This window comes from Hippopotamus amphibius, chromosome 13 (genome assembly GCF_030028045.1).
Source record: "Hippopotamus amphibius kiboko isolate mHipAmp2 chromosome 13, mHipAmp2.hap2, whole genome shotgun sequence".
Taxonomy (NCBI): Eukaryota; Metazoa; Chordata; class Mammalia; order Artiodactyla; family Hippopotamidae; genus Hippopotamus; species Hippopotamus amphibius.
The window spans coordinates 17270757-17286457 of NC_080198.1; the positions used below are offsets into that span (position 1 = coordinate 17270757).

Consider the following 15701-nt stretch of genomic DNA (forward strand, 5'->3'; position numbering starts at 1 on the left):
CTTATAGATTGTAGTAAGTTCTAAGAAGGAAATATACAGAATAATATGGTATGAAAACCATATGGGAAAGCCACTTTGGGTGAGGTGATCAGGGAAGATCTCTCTGAAAAGGTGATGTTTGGGTTGAGACTTGAAAATTAGGGGACTTCCCTGTTGGTCCAGTGGTTAAGACTCCATGCTTCCACTGCAGGGGGCACAGGTTCGATCCCTGGTCAGATAACTAAGATCCCACATGCCATGCAGCAAAAGAAAATAAATAAATAAAATAAAAGAGTTAAAAAGAAAAAAAAAGAAAATGAGCCATGTTGGGGGTAATTAGAGATGCAGAGGCTTTCAGACAGGAGAGGGAAAGATATGTTTAGGGAAACTGGAGGAAGCTTGGAGGATGGTGAGTGAGGGAGAGCAGAGCAAGGATAAGGGAACCAGAAGCTTGAAACCGATTCCTTCTAAGCCATGTTAACGAGTTTGGTTCTCATCTTTAGGGTGACAGAAAGCAGAATGTTTTAAGCAAGGAAATGGCATGATCCAATGTGTCTTTGTGAAAGTCACCATAGCTTCTTGTCCAGTCTTCCTTTCTAGAAGCCCCCAGTGCCTTCTTTTCTTTCAGGGATTTCCAGTTCCTGTCACTTCCTCTAGCATTCTAAAGTCCACAACTGATGACACACCACTTAGACTGTCATACTCATAATTTGGAGTGAGTTAGTATTACTTGGGGAGCTTGATAAAAATGGATATTCTAGGTCCTTACCCCAGAGATCCTGACTTAGTAGGAAGGAGGTAGGAGCTAGAAATTTCCATTTCACCAAGCTCCCAGGTCAGTGGTTCTCAAATCAGTCTGCCTCAGAACTACCTGGAGGGCTTATGAAAACACAGATTACCTGACCTGACTTCTGAAGTTTTTGATTCAGTAGGCCTGGGGTGGGGCCCCAGAATCTTCGTTTCTAACAAAAGTTCCCAGGTAATGTTGATGCTACTGGTCCAGGAACCATGTTTTAAGAACTACTGTCCAGGGTGACTCTAATAAAGGTGATCCCAGGGACCACACTTTTAGAAACACAAGCCCAGGGACTAAAGCTAATCTTACTAGTCTGCCATAAATGATTTTCCTAATACCTCCCTAGCCTATCTCTCTGGCCTCATCTTGTTCCACCCACTCTCTGCCCAAGGCCATCCCGTAGTATTCTTTGCTCTTGGCACAGAGAACTTCTCATCACTGCTAGAACTTGTCATGACTGTGCACACTTTCCGGCCTTCACACATGCTGTTCCTTCTCCTTATAATGCCCTTCCCACAAGCATTCCCTGAAGACCCTGCTCAAATGTAATCCCTTCTGTGTTGAGTGTTCCCCGTCTCTCTGCTAGACATTTGTTGCTCCTTTCATTGGACTGCCTGACACTTTGTACGTATCTCTAACATAGGAGCATGAAAACTTTTTTGACCAAAACCAGTAGAAAAAATTCATTTTATATTGCAACCCAGTAAACACACACTGACATATTATTGGGTTGGCCAAAGTCGTTCATTCAGGTTTTTCCATAAGATGTTTTCCGAACAAACTTTTTGGCCAACCTGGTACATAAAATATGATTACATAAAATCAATAAAGCATAAGATTTAATAAAATAATACTTACCTTAATATGCATCCTGATATTCAATTTTTTTTAAAAAGCTGGCTGTGCCTTTTAAAGTGATTGTGGTATGAAATACACAGCTTTAGTACACTTTTCTCATACCACATTGTAATTATTTTTTTATATTTATCTCCTCATTTAAAGTGTAATCTGTTTGAAGGTTGGGGTTGGATTCTATTCATCATGAGTCTCCAAAGCCTACTAGGGGACTTAATAGATAGTCAATATTTATTGAATGAATCAATGAATACAAGGGCTTACTGCTTTTGACTGTCCTTATCCAATATTGATCCAAACATTAACATTCAGCTAAACAAGTCAGTTGGATTGACTGTTGAATCAACTAGATGCCTGTATGCAAATCAATGAAGGTCAACCCTTATCTCTTGCCATACATAAAAAGTAATTCAAAATAGATTCTGTATCCTCACATGGCTGAGAGAGAAACAATGTCTCTTGTGTTTCTTCTTTTTTTTTAAACTAATTTATTTTTATTTATTTATTTACTGGCTGTGTTGGGTCTTTGTTGCTGCACACAGGCTTTCTCTAGCTGCAGGAAGCAGGGGTTACTCTTCGTTGAGGTGTGCGGGCTTCTCGTGGTGGTTTCTCTTGTTGTGGAGCACAGGCTCTAGGTGTGCGGGCTTCAGTAGTTGCAGCATGTAGACTCAGTAGTTGTGGCTCACGAGCTCTAGAGCGCAGGTTTCAATAGTTGTGGTGCACAGGCTTAGTTGCTCTGCAGAATGTGGGATCTTCCCAGATCAGGGATCAAGTCCGTGTCCCCTGCATTGGCAGGCGGATTCTTAACCACAGCATCGCCAGGGAAGTCCCTCATGTATCTTCTTATAAGGGCATTAATCTACCCTCACAACCTAACTACCTCCCAGAGACCACACCCCCTAGTATATTGAGGTTTAGGATTTCAATATATGAATTTTGGGAGGACACAAACATTCAGTCTATAACAGCATAAAATCCAAAACTATGAAATTTCTGGCAAAGACACAGGAGAAAATCTTTGCAACTTGGGACAGGCAAACATTTCTTAAAACACAAAGCATAAAATAGAAAAAGTTAAGAAATTGTATTTTACCAACATAAAATCTTTTGCTCTTAGAAAGATAAATTGAGAAAATGAAAAGACATGACACAGGCTAACAAAAAATATTTGCAACATTCTATCAAAGGATTTGTATCCAGAATACATAAAGACTCCCAGAGTTTAAGAATAAGACATGAAAAACCCAATTTTTAAAAAATGGGCAAATGGTTTGAACAGACTTTTTACCAATGACAACATGAATGTTAACTAAACACATGAAAGGATGCTAAACATTATTTGTCACTAGGAAAATGCAACTTAAAACCACAATGTGGGGGGGGGGGAGTCAAGGAAGGGAGGGAATACGGGGATATGTGTATAAAAACAGATGATTGAACCTGGTGTACACCCCCCCAAAAAAAAATAAAATAAATAAATAAATTAAAAAAAAAAAAAAACCACAATGTGATACTACTTCATATTCACCAGACTGGCTAAAATGAAAAAGATTGTCTGTACAATCTTGGCAAGCACATAGAGAAACAGGAACTGCTAGTGCAAATGTAAGTGGTACCACCAACTTGGAAAACAGTTCAGCAGTTTCTTGAAAAGTTAAACATACATTTACCATAGAGTTCAGACATTCCAGTCCTAAATTTTGCCAACACAAATGGAAATACATATCCAAAGACTTGTTCATGAATGTCCATAACAGCTTTATTTGTAATAGTCGAAAACTGGAGACAAGCAAATCCATCAATAGGAGGATGAAATAAAAAGGAATGAATTATAAGGGACTTGCCTGGAGGCACAGTGATTAAGATCCACCTGCCAATGCAAGGCACACAGGTTCGAGCCCTGGTCTGGGAAGATTCCACATGCCACAGAGCAACTAAGCCCGTGCACCCCAACTATTGAGCCTGCGCTCTAGAGCCCACAAGCCACAACTACTGAGCCCACGTGCCACAAGTACTCAAGCCCACGCGCATGCCTAGAGCCCATGCTCTGCAACAAAAGAAGCCACCACAATGAGAAGCCCGCACACCGCAATGAGAAGCCCGCACACCACAATGAAGAGTAGCCCCCGATCTCCACAACTACAGAAAGCCCACCCCGCACGCAGCAACAAAGACCCAACCCAGCCAATAAATACATATTTATTTATTTTTTAAAAAGGAATGAAAAAAAGGATACATGCAACAATATGGAGAAATCTCAATTATGCTGAGTGAAAAAGCCAAGCAAAAAAGAGTACATAATGTTTGATTCCATTTATGCAAAATCCTAGAACATGCAAACTCATGTATAGTAATAGAAAGTAGATCAACACTTAGCTGGGAACAGGTGTGGAGGAAGGGATGGATTGAAAGGGGTATGAAAAGAGTATCAGGAGTGATGGAAATATCCGTTATCTTGATTGTGAAGGTGGTTTCAAGCAAGCATACATAAGTTATAATCAATCAAGGTGTACCTTTTAAATACAAGTAGTTTATTGAATTTCAGTTACACCTTAACGAAGTTGTACAAAAATATTAAACACAAGTCATAAATGCAAAAACAAAATAAAAATCCTAGGGGACTTCCCTGGTGGCCTAATAGGTAAGACTCTGCTTTCCCAAAGCAGGGGGCCTGGGTTTGATCCTTGGTCGGGGAACTAGATCCCATGTGCATGCCACAACTAAGAAGCCTGCAGGCCACAACGAAGATCCCGTGTGCCACAACTAAGACCCAGTGCAGCCAAAATAAATAATAAATAAATATTTTTAAAAATCCTAGTCTAAAATACAATGCATTTAAAATGCATAGCTTAAAAAGGAAAATAAGGGATAAAAGAACTCAAAGCATTTGGGGATCTGAGGGGGGAGGGGAAGCAGGAGAAGAAACAAGGGAGAAGACGAATTCTCATAATAAGTAAAATAAGGTCATAAGTATTATTGAAATTCAATTTTTTACTCATGTAAAAAAAATTATCAGTTGAGAATGATGAAACAAAGATATCAGTACAAGTGGTTTATTTGGGGCCCAAATCCAAGAAAAAGCTGGTAGAAGAGTGGGAAAGTGAGACAGAGAAGGGAAGGAAGCCAGTAAAGAATATATTACCAAGAAAGTTACGAGTGTGGGCAGTTTGAGCTTGCCCCCATTGTAAATTCTGGGATGAAACTCCAGAACAGACAACTAAGAGATGTCAGGAGAGGGAACTGGGGTATTTATCCACCAATTCCCATCAGTCAACGGTTGAGAGCTACTTTCAGATGTGTCAATTTTCCAACACTTCCAGCCTGCCCATAGGCAAGCAGAGCAGGCTGCAGTGGAAAAGGAGCGTCTTCAGGCAAAGAGTCACAGGGGCTGGAAACTAGATTTTAAGCTGGCATGCACAGAAATGTGGTGTGTTAAGGAAATAAGGTAGGGCATACTGTGCTGGTCATCCATTACACGGATGCCATATACTGTGGGGTTTAAATAGCACCCTTAAGAAGCTTACATTTCAACATGTAATACACCAACTATTTTCCTAATTAGTTCTGGACCTTATCTAAATTTCATCTCAACTGAACACAATCTCTTAATTTTATGTTGACTTTCTCCTAAACCACCATGCACATGCAAACAACAGCAGAATGTCAGGGGAACCATGATAAATAGCTATCAAGTGTTAAACATTTAATATACCAAGGCTGGTATCTGCCCTTTTATTTCTCCTTCAACTTTGCATGCTTGCAAGCATTTCAATTTTTTTTTTTTTTTTTTTTTTTTTTTGCCACATTTCTCGACCTGCGGGATCTTAGTTACCCAACCAGGGATTGAACCCTTGCCCTTTGGAGTGAAAATGTGCAGTCCTAACCACTGGACTGCCAGGGAATTACCTTTGCTTTCTCTCTCTCTTTTTTTTGCAATCATTTCTCATAACAATAATTTAGATGCAAGAGAACTCAACCTCCTAATGTGACATTTAGACTCACTTTGTCACTAGACCCAAAGTAGCAGTCCTAAAAAAGGAGGTGCTATTTTTTTGATAAGACCTAAATGCTCAGTACAGAGACAAGAACAGCTATTCCCAGGAGTCTCTGTATAGCCATAGCCTAAGAAGATACACTTATACTCATGTTTTGCCTATCATCTACACGAGTCTATGGGGACTGTGGAAGTGAGGAATGGTGGTAGAGCACTCTTGTACAGCAGTTTATGAGAATTCATCCTCCCAACAATAAACCCCCCAAATCATTCATTCATATTAGATTGCAGAATCATTTCTGGTATGAAGGTTTTATTTGGTTAATGGTAGAGCTCAATGAGGGGGAAAAGATATAGTTATTTAAAAATATATACGAAGAGAACAATTTTCTCGATGTTTTGACCCAAGCTGACAACACCATTTTCCAGCTGGACACAAAGACAATGTATTTTTCCAAAGATGGAATGATTCTATTGAAATAACATGAAAATTTTATGGCCGGAATCCTAGAAGGATGTGTGGTTTTCAATAAAATATTAATGAAAAAAGCATTGTTAGAGTGACACATTTCCCTTGGCATCGTTTAAGCCTTTGAATTCAGAGCTATTTCTAGATTTTTCACTTACATGGGCCAATACATTCTCTCTCCCTCTCTCCCCCTGTATAAGTTTGAGTCGTATTTGCAATTTAAAAAGTTTTTAACACTACAGAAATTGGCACCAGGAGCGGGGTTATTTCCAGGCACCCAAAATCCCACAAATGTCCACAACAAAGACATAAAAGAGAAATTATGGAAACATAGAGCATTGACATAGAAAGGAACTTAAACACCATCTCACCTGACCATGTGATTTTATGGGCAAGTATACAAATTTCCAAGAAATTAAATAAATCAATATACTATCAGTGAACAAGACTTTAGAGAATGAGTTTTTATAACCCAGCACCCTGAACATTTGTAGGAGAAAGAGTTTTTGAAAACAACACTCAAAATAAATATAGTCTGTTATGAAGCTTCACTGATAGGAACTGGTTACAGTTCATGTAGGAACTGGTCCCAGTTCATGGAGCAACAGAATCACTGTACTTATTTTCAATAAATAATTTTGGAGCACTAGAAATGTATTAGCCATTGAGTTAGGTGATGCACACAGAGCAGGGAACAAGATCAGCAAGGACCATACCCTCAAAGAACTTTGTATCCAGTGAGGAAGGCAGTCAATTAACTCAAGAGTTTCACCCAAATAAGTATTGTTGCTGTGATAATACAAACTGCAAAGAAGAAGTCCAGGATTCTATGAGGGAATGTAAGAGGGAGAACTGCCTTTATATGGGGGATCCAAGGAGGCTTCCACAAGGAAAGGATATTTAAATTGATACCTGAAGGATAGTAGAATTTGCCAGGTGAATTTCTAGGGTAAATGATTCCAGCCATGTGCAAAGCCCCTTGATGGAAAAGAGCCTGGTGTCCTAAGAAAAACAAACCAGCATTAAGTGAAGATTAGTGGAGTGAGAAAGAACTCAAATGAAGCCAGGGAGATACACAGGAGATAGATACACAGGGACTTTCTGAGAACTTTGGAAAGAAGCTTGGATGTTAATCTAGGAGCAAATGGAAACACATTGAGGAGCTTTACACAGGGTGAGGGTAGGTTATGGTTTGGAGGGAAACAGACTCAATGAAAGCAATAAGAAATGCATTAGAAGAACAATCCAGGTCAGAGAGGATAGGAATCCATGACTACTGGTTTGAGTGCAGACAACAGTGAGAAAAGAGTAAGCTGACTCAGTGAATATTCTGGAGGTAGAAGCAATACCCTCCCCCCCTTTCTTCTTTTTGTACTAGTTTGGGTTGTTTGTGCTGTCACTTGCAATTTGAAGAGATGGACAGAAATTGGTACCCGGAGTGGGGTGTTTCAAGGGTGTGTGATGATTTAGTGATGAGGGTGATGTGAAATCATAGAGAGGGAGGAAACTAGAGTAACAAGCAGGTTTTTAGGATAAGGCAGCGGCGGGGAGGGGGGGGATGTTGCTGACATTGACTGACATAGGGAACAATGAATGTGGAGAAGAAGGGGAACATTATGAGATCAAGACCAAGGACAGGAGGGCTACTTGTGGGCTACGTAAGAGCTAAAGGGCAAAGATAAACAGGATAGCTTTGGGAATGTTAAAACTACTGAAGCCAGAGATTTTCAAACTTTTCCACCTCTGTTCCTCTAAAAAGACAAGGCAGGCAGAACTTCAGCACGTGGACCCTCTGGTGAGTAAACATCTGACACCATGGCAGACTCATCAATAAAAATGCCATTTTTTCAATCTGATACTCTTTAAAAAATCCATCAGCCATTTATTTACTGGAGGTAAGGGGGCCACAAGCAAGGAATTTTTAGGATCTTGAAATTGCATGTTTTCGTGTTTATTCCTCACAACAATCCAGGAGGAATCCTCGGCCCTGTTCGAGGAAGTGGGAAGTCTGACTCGCAAAGATGGTCAGAAAGGTTGCCTGGGTCACACACAGTCAGAGAATGGCGGAACTAGGATTTAAACTGAATGTTGTCTAAATATAGTTCCTGACTCTCATATCTCACGTAATAATTTGATGTGGGTTCCCTGTTATTCCAGAAAACCATATCCAAATACCTTAGTATTTTAAAATGTTTTATAATATAAGGAAGAAACTCAGTAGATGAACTGAATACCTTGTGCTGATTTTTAAGAGTCTAAGGGTTGGGGGAAAAAACCATATATAGACTCAAAATTCCTGGTACATTATTTTTTATTATGTTACTAGCTAACAAGTCAGGTTCAATTTTTGCTAAATAAAATCTAAGAACATGAGAACTAATTTTACATTTTCCAAATTTTCTTCATTATATCTCAAACACCAAACACCTTTAAAACCAAATAACAGGGCTTCCTAGGTGGCGCAGTGGTTAAGAATCCATCTGCCAATGCAGGGAACATGGGTTCAATCCCTGCTCCAGGAAGATCCCACATGCCGCAGAGCAACTAAGCCCGTGCACAACTATTGAGCCTGCGCTTTAGATCCATGAGCCACAACTACAGAACCCACGTGCCACAACTACTGAAGCCCACGCACCTAGAGCCCATGCTCCACAACAAGAGAAGCCACGGCAACGAGAAGCCCGAGCACTGCAAAGAAGAAAGCCCGTGTGCAGCAACGAAGACCCAACACAACAAATAAATAAATAAATAAATAGATAAATAAATAAATTTATTAAAAAAACAAAAACCAAATAACATAACTTATAGTGTGGTATTTTACAAACAAAGAAGATTTTTAATGATTTAAAAAAAAAAGGCTAAACTACTTGCTAAACCAAATATTTCTTTAATAGCTGGAAGGACTTACATGTTACTATTTAATATTATCAAATCTTTTATAAAATTCTTTTTTAATTAATTAATTTATTTATTTTTGGCTGCATTGGGTCTTCGTTGCTGTGCATGGGCTTTCCTTCTTTGCTGCGAGTAGGGGCTACTCTTCCTTGCGGTGTGAGGGCTTATTGCGGTGGCTCCTCTTGTTGCAAAGTGCAGGCTCTAGGTGCATGGGCTTCAGTAGTTGCAGCACGTGGACTCAGTAGTTGTGGTACAAGGGCTTAGTTGCTCCTCGGCATGTGGGATCTTCCTGGGCCAGGGCTCGAACACATGTCCCCTGCATTGGCAGGCGGATTCTTAACCACTGCGCCACCAGGGAAGTCCCAATATTACCAAATCTTAAACTTGAAATCTTATGAAAGAAAAGAAACACATTCCAAAATAACACCAAAGACAACACTTTTTTTAAAACGCTTTTAATTAAAAAAAAGTAAAAGAGGAGATGGTGTTTAAAAAGACAAGATAGTAATTAAATCATAATACTTATGTTCCTTTTAATTTGCTGTAATAATTCCTTTTCTTTGGAGTGTTCTTTTTTATGCTTATTTTGTCCCAAAGAAAAATCACTAAAAAATAAGTTTTCCAACATAAAAAACGCATTCAGATTCTCCTTGGGAGCTATAAACAATGGTTGCATTTTTTCAGTGACAACACAAACATGTAAAACTGATGAAGCAGAAATCGCATCTGATTGTTACATGTTCATGCATGTGGTGATACAAACACAAGCGCTTTATCTTGAAGACTCAAGAAAACATTTCCAGTTTTGACCTGTGAAAATTTCTCTGTTTGCCAGAGAAATCTCATCAGCTTTACATGCCAGCAGGGCAATTGTGAAATGATTTCACCTAAGGTGTCACTATCTACGATTCTTCAATTCACAGAGCACAACAACTGCTGGGTCTTTCTTTAAAAGGCATGTGAGGGGGGTGTGTGTGTGTCTGTATACATATTGTGTAATGTTTTTTGATTTTGGGAAAATTCTCATAAAAAATTTGATCTTAGGATTAGAACTTAGTCCTGCCTACACAGGGATCCTCAAGTTCTGTGGCTCTGCTACTAAGGCCAAGCATCTGGGTACCACTGAGAAGCTAACATCAAAGACAGGAAGGGAAAGGCAAAAATGAAAAAGAGGAAGATGAAAAAGTAGGAGAGAAACAGAAAGACATAAAAAAGCTTGCTTACCATACTAATAAATGAGGATGTAATGATGTGTACTCTCATGGCATTAAACAGATTTCTGAATTCAGTCATAAAATCACGTTCATTCTGGTTTGTCCAACACATGCGATTTATCTTTTTTGTATCAGGCAATGTTTATACATAACCCTAAATTTGTATGTGAGCTGTGCCATCTTCAGGGTGGGTTGGAGTGACGACTTCATTACTGCATCACTATCCTGTGACTATGAATAAGATTTTGTACAGTTTGCTTGTTTTATAAACACCATATAACTGCAATGAAATCAATACTCACAAACCTCTACCAGTCCGCATAAATATCCACTTCAACAATAAATTCAGTAACAGACACAACAATTGGCAATAGAAACACTGAATATGGAATAGACATTTCAAATAAATAGTTAAGCTTAGAGCCGTATACCCTAAATACTAAATTGTTGTTTTGGAAGTTGAAAGAAAACTTAGATTTTCCAGCCACTTAATTTTTCAAATATTGGAATTTCTAATGTAAGTCACAATTGCAGAGATTTATATTGGGAAAAGAAAAACTCAGAAAGAAAAATGTGGTCAGCATTTCTAATGACCCTGCTATTGAAAGTCTCAATATCCATGCATAAAAATTATTACATTTTGCTATTAGAAAGTGTTCTTTCACTCTCCAATGGAACTCCGTAGTCAGAATTGTAAAGGTAAAAAAGGAAAGGACAGGACAAGACAGGAGGACAGAAGAGAACCAGTCTCATGCTCACCCCACAGATTTGATGTGATGGGACAACATAACCTTTGGCAAACTTCAGAACACAGACGGCACATTTCAGGAGTCCATTGAATCAAAATTTGTGCTTACCATATTTCAAAGGCGCTAATGTAGTAGTTTTCTAGAAATTATCTATGGCAGAGAAAATACTGCCTCATGGTGACATCTTAACTATAGAAAATAATTACACTTTCAGGCCGTGGGGATTAGAAGGTCAGAGTTTTTCTAAATTCTCCGCCAAACTCACCTAACATTTCAGAATACAGCAAAGGAATTCCAAGACAGAAAACCACACCAAATCCTAAGGTTTCACGGTCTCACAACACATCATTCTAGAATATTCTTGAGTTTTATCACTGGCCTTGGCTGGAACTCCTATTGTGCATCTTCAGAGTAGAACCAGTAATTGAGAGTTGTGGGTGAGCCAGGCTCTCATAAAGGAAAAGGCATTGCTGTGTGCATCATTCTAGAATGTTCCATAGTTTTATCACTGACCTTGACTGGAATTCCTACTGTGCATCTTCAGACTAGAACCAGTAATTGAGAGTTGTGAGTGAGCTGGGCTCTCATAAAGTAAAAGGCATTGCTGTAAGCCAAGTCTTTACAAGCAGATTTTTTGTGGGACTTGCCAAAGGAGGAAAGGAACTTCTTCAGGTCTGTGAGCCACCAGCAAATCTGAGTGACATCTGTGGGGTTTACTGGCTGTGATGAACAAGTAGAAAGAAAATTGCAGCGGAAGTCAGGGAATTATCTTCACTTCCTGGCTCTTTCACCAAAACCCTATCTGTGGGATACAGGATGCATCCCCCCCCCCCCCCCCCCCCCCCCCCCCCCCCCCGTCCAAAAGACAATCCAATAATCCACCCCCCGCCCGCCTGCTTTAGAAATCAAATAACAAATGATGTCACCTTTAGTGGTAAAATGAGGAAACATAAAATACAACAGCAAAGATAAGAGTTTCACATTATAATGGTAATTTCCCTTAACAAAAATAGCAAACCACAGGCCACCCAACTTATCAAAAGGAAAGTATGGGTTATTACTCAACCATTTTAGATTTAAATTTGTTACTGCCATAATGGTGCTGCATACTAATACTGACTGATACTTATATATTCTTTGGTAGTGCTGAGATTTTCATATATTATTTTCAGGGTAAGACTTTTTCTGCTGCTATAGAACCTACGATATCCTACTGGATTCCAATATATAGGATACCATATTTGCATTGCCAAAACAAAAATTTTCATTTTATACTTTCAGATCGCCGTCTATATATGACGAAAAATATTTAATGTTTTTGTTTCCCAAAATTTCTCTGTTAAACAGGATGCATCTTATACACAACTGTCTGTCTTATAGAACAGTAATTATATTGGTTCTTTATATACAATTTTTGTTTGTTTCTTTGTATTACAATTTCCTTATTTGCTCAGTGGAGCTGATACAGGCCTCTACTAAGTTCACTAGGCTGTTGCAAACATCAAGGAGATCATTTATGCACACGTGATTATTTTTTTTGAGATAAATAAAGCATTATGCAAAATGCCCTTATGCTAATGGCAGCTACTGAACAACTAGGGATTAAGTTACATCCCTTTGGTGAAAGAATATAGAACTTCCTCTACCTGTAGCTAGGTGATAAGACCTGCCTGGTTCCTTGGCTAACTGCCTGATAACCCTAGAGAAGAAAAAAAAAAAAAATCAAGAGATCTTTCTAAGGCTGTTAAGGAAGATGAATTTTCTTGCCAATGGAATCCACTGAACTATTTATTTGTACACACTGCATTCCAAGTTGGCCTTTAATTTCCACCTATTGCCCAAGAGCTTAAAGAGAGAAGGCCACACCTACTAAAGTAAGAGATAAAATGCTTTTGTCTGTGGTTAAACACAAAATCACATCTCTGCTAAACAGACTACTTAGGTTTAACACAACTACTTAATTTCCTTTCAGAAGCTGTGGCTGCATAGATATGTTCTGTGATTTGGAAAAATCTAAACAATTTTTCTTAAAAAATACCTCCAGATATGCTTCATTCTTTATCACTGCCCAGTTAGCTACAATCTGAATGCTTCCCCAAGTTTTTTTTTTTTTTTAAGTAGAAAAGGATAGCTGTATTGCTTTGCCAGGCAAAGCGGAACACAGCAGGTTCCTGCCTCAAAAAACTATGTGTCCCAACCCCAGAGGATCTGACAAGGGGTTTTATAACAGTGGTTCAAGGGTAGGTCTCTGACAAGATTAGGATGTGTGCAGGGCTTATACTCCCTTAACCTCGCCTCAGGTGGTCGCTTCTCTGTCCCAGATATAAAGCACTGTAAACATAATCATTTTGTCTAAATTTTTAGTCTCTTACCTAAAAATCTCAGCATAGGTCCAACTTTTACTTAGACTACCTGTTTTAGATACGTGTTAACACGATGGGAAAGACACCCAGAAAATAAATATAGAAGTAGGGAAAAAAGGCGAGAAGGGACTACACTAAAATAAAAATCTTTTCCCCTGGTTGATAGGATTATGGCTAATCTCATCTTGATTTTGGTCCGTACACCTACATATTCTCCATAAGTTTTAAAAATTTGTTTGTTTTACGAGCATGTATTACTTTTATTACAAGGGGTGGAGGGGACCAATTGCACAGAAAATCTCAAGAAAACTGGATAAAATATGTCACATCAGATGCCACTAACATTGTCTCAGACACTCGGGAACTGGAAGGCTCACGACAGTTCCTGTTCACAGCTAGCTCAACCTGCTTCAACAGTGTTAAGTGAGCAATAATATCATTTAAAAAAAAAAAGAGATAAATAGCATTTTAGAAAAAAAGAAACAAAAGCATATTTCCTTGTAGGGGCAGCTAATTTAGCAACATTTAACAAGGCTTTTTAAACGCATTTGTCATAGAGCACCATGAAATATTCACGTAAAAGAGATCCAGGCAGCTTGTAGATGAATATTTCCTTGTTCATGAGATGCCTAATTGACTTGTGAAATACTCAGTGCATCTGGTTGGGGCCAACACGGATGATGACATGTTTCTCATAAGCCCTTTTCATTGTTTTCTCAATTTGCTTCAGAAAAACTTGTGGGATTCGTCCACATAAAGTGTGCACAGTCTCCAAAAACTTCAGCTGAAGAGGGTAATACATGGATTGAAAGAGATTGTCTTGAAAGGGAAACTGAAAGATGAGTAGAAAAAAAAAAGAGAGAAGAAAAAAAAGTTTATTTTACTGAAATGCCATTTAAAGTGTAAATAACTTACTGAGAAATGACACAGGGAATTACTGTAAGCACACAACCACAGATTGGTATGTTCTTAGATACAGCGGGAAGGACCTCCAAGGACCAACGTTCAAATCCTGATACAGTTCTGTGCAATCCCAGGCAATCACCCTTTCGGGGCCTCAGTTTCTTTACTTCTTTAAAAACAAACAAACCAACCATGATTTATTTGAGTTCTAAAAGCCCTTAAAATCTAAGGGTGAAGTATATCTCCCAGGACAGGATATTCTATATATAGCATGTTCTTGCTGAGTAGAAGCAAGACTCAAGTATAAACAACAAGGTCCTACTGCATAGCACAGGGAACTATATGCTGATATCCTATGACAAACCATATGAAAAAAGAACAAGAAAAAGAATACGTATATATGTATAACTGAGTCACCTTGCTGTGCAGAAGAAATTAACAAAACATTGTAAATCAACCGCACTTCAGTAAAATTAAAAAAAAAAGACAATTAGATACTTGAAATCCACAATAAAACACTGAATTTTTCATATTTTTTTTTTGCCTTTGTAGCAATCTTAATGAAGGAACTATGGTAATCTCCTGAAGCCCAAAGTCTAACAACTTCTAGTTAAATGTATCATCAGTGAACTTTATTTTAGTAACTCAGGTGCCGAATATTGGTTGCTGGTCTTTTTTCCACTTAATATTGGACTTTAAAAAGAAATGATCTTGTTTTCCTATGGAATGTGTCCATATTTTCCAAAATAAATCTTTCAGACCCCCTACTTATAAGCATGAGTCAAAATTTCATTACAATCTTGTCGAAAGGGAAAAGGCCTCTAGTAGGTCAAGTCAAAGATTCATTGTTGGCAAGGATTTTTTAAACAAAAAGACTAGAGAAAAAAAAAGGAAAATAAGAATGATGAAGTCAGTATACTATTGCCTGACAGCAGAGTGGGTAGGTGTCTAGTTTCTTAGGACACATCTTAATCCTTTAAAGTTCATCAGAAATATTGCTTAAGCATGTTTATCAGAAATGTGAATTTCTTCCCAGAAGAAGATTATACGTTACGTAATGCAAAAAAAGCGTTCTGTCCGAGACCATGTTGGGAACACTTTTTCTTTCACAGCACATTTTAGACCATTGATAAACTCCCTTTCATCATGGTGTCCCCAGTGACGGGAACAGAATAGGTCAACTGTGGAGTCATCCTTCATTCCTCTCTTTCCCCCACATCCTTCATCTAGTCCAACAGCAAGTACCGTAAACTCTGTCTGCAACATATCCCGAATCCAACCACTTCCTCCCATCTTCCCAACACCATGCAAATGCATGCCGGCCCCATCTCTCACCTGGAAGTCTGCAATAAGGCTCATAAATAGCCTTTGCATTTTCCCTTCTACACTGCTTCCCCCACCCCAAAGTTACCAAGGAGACATTTTTAAAGCATACATCAGAGCATATCATTTTCCTGGAGGGGCTTCCCACTGCAATTAGAATA

At 38.7% G+C, this 15701-nt stretch overlaps 1 protein-coding gene across 1 annotated transcript in view; it reads right to left on the minus strand.

Annotated features, from left to right (window-relative positions):
* Positions 1–11877: 11877 nt before the first annotated feature.
* Positions 11878–15701, minus strand: part of GXYLT2 (glucoside xylosyltransferase 2) — a 61121-nt gene continuing 57297 nt past the window's right edge. Inside the window, exon 6 of the mRNA XM_057706886.1 lies at positions 11878–14146. Coding sequence (XP_057562869.1) covers positions 13964–14146 — 183 coding nt within the window. The 3' untranslated portion in view covers positions 11878–13963. The remainder of the gene's footprint in view (positions 14147–15701) is intronic.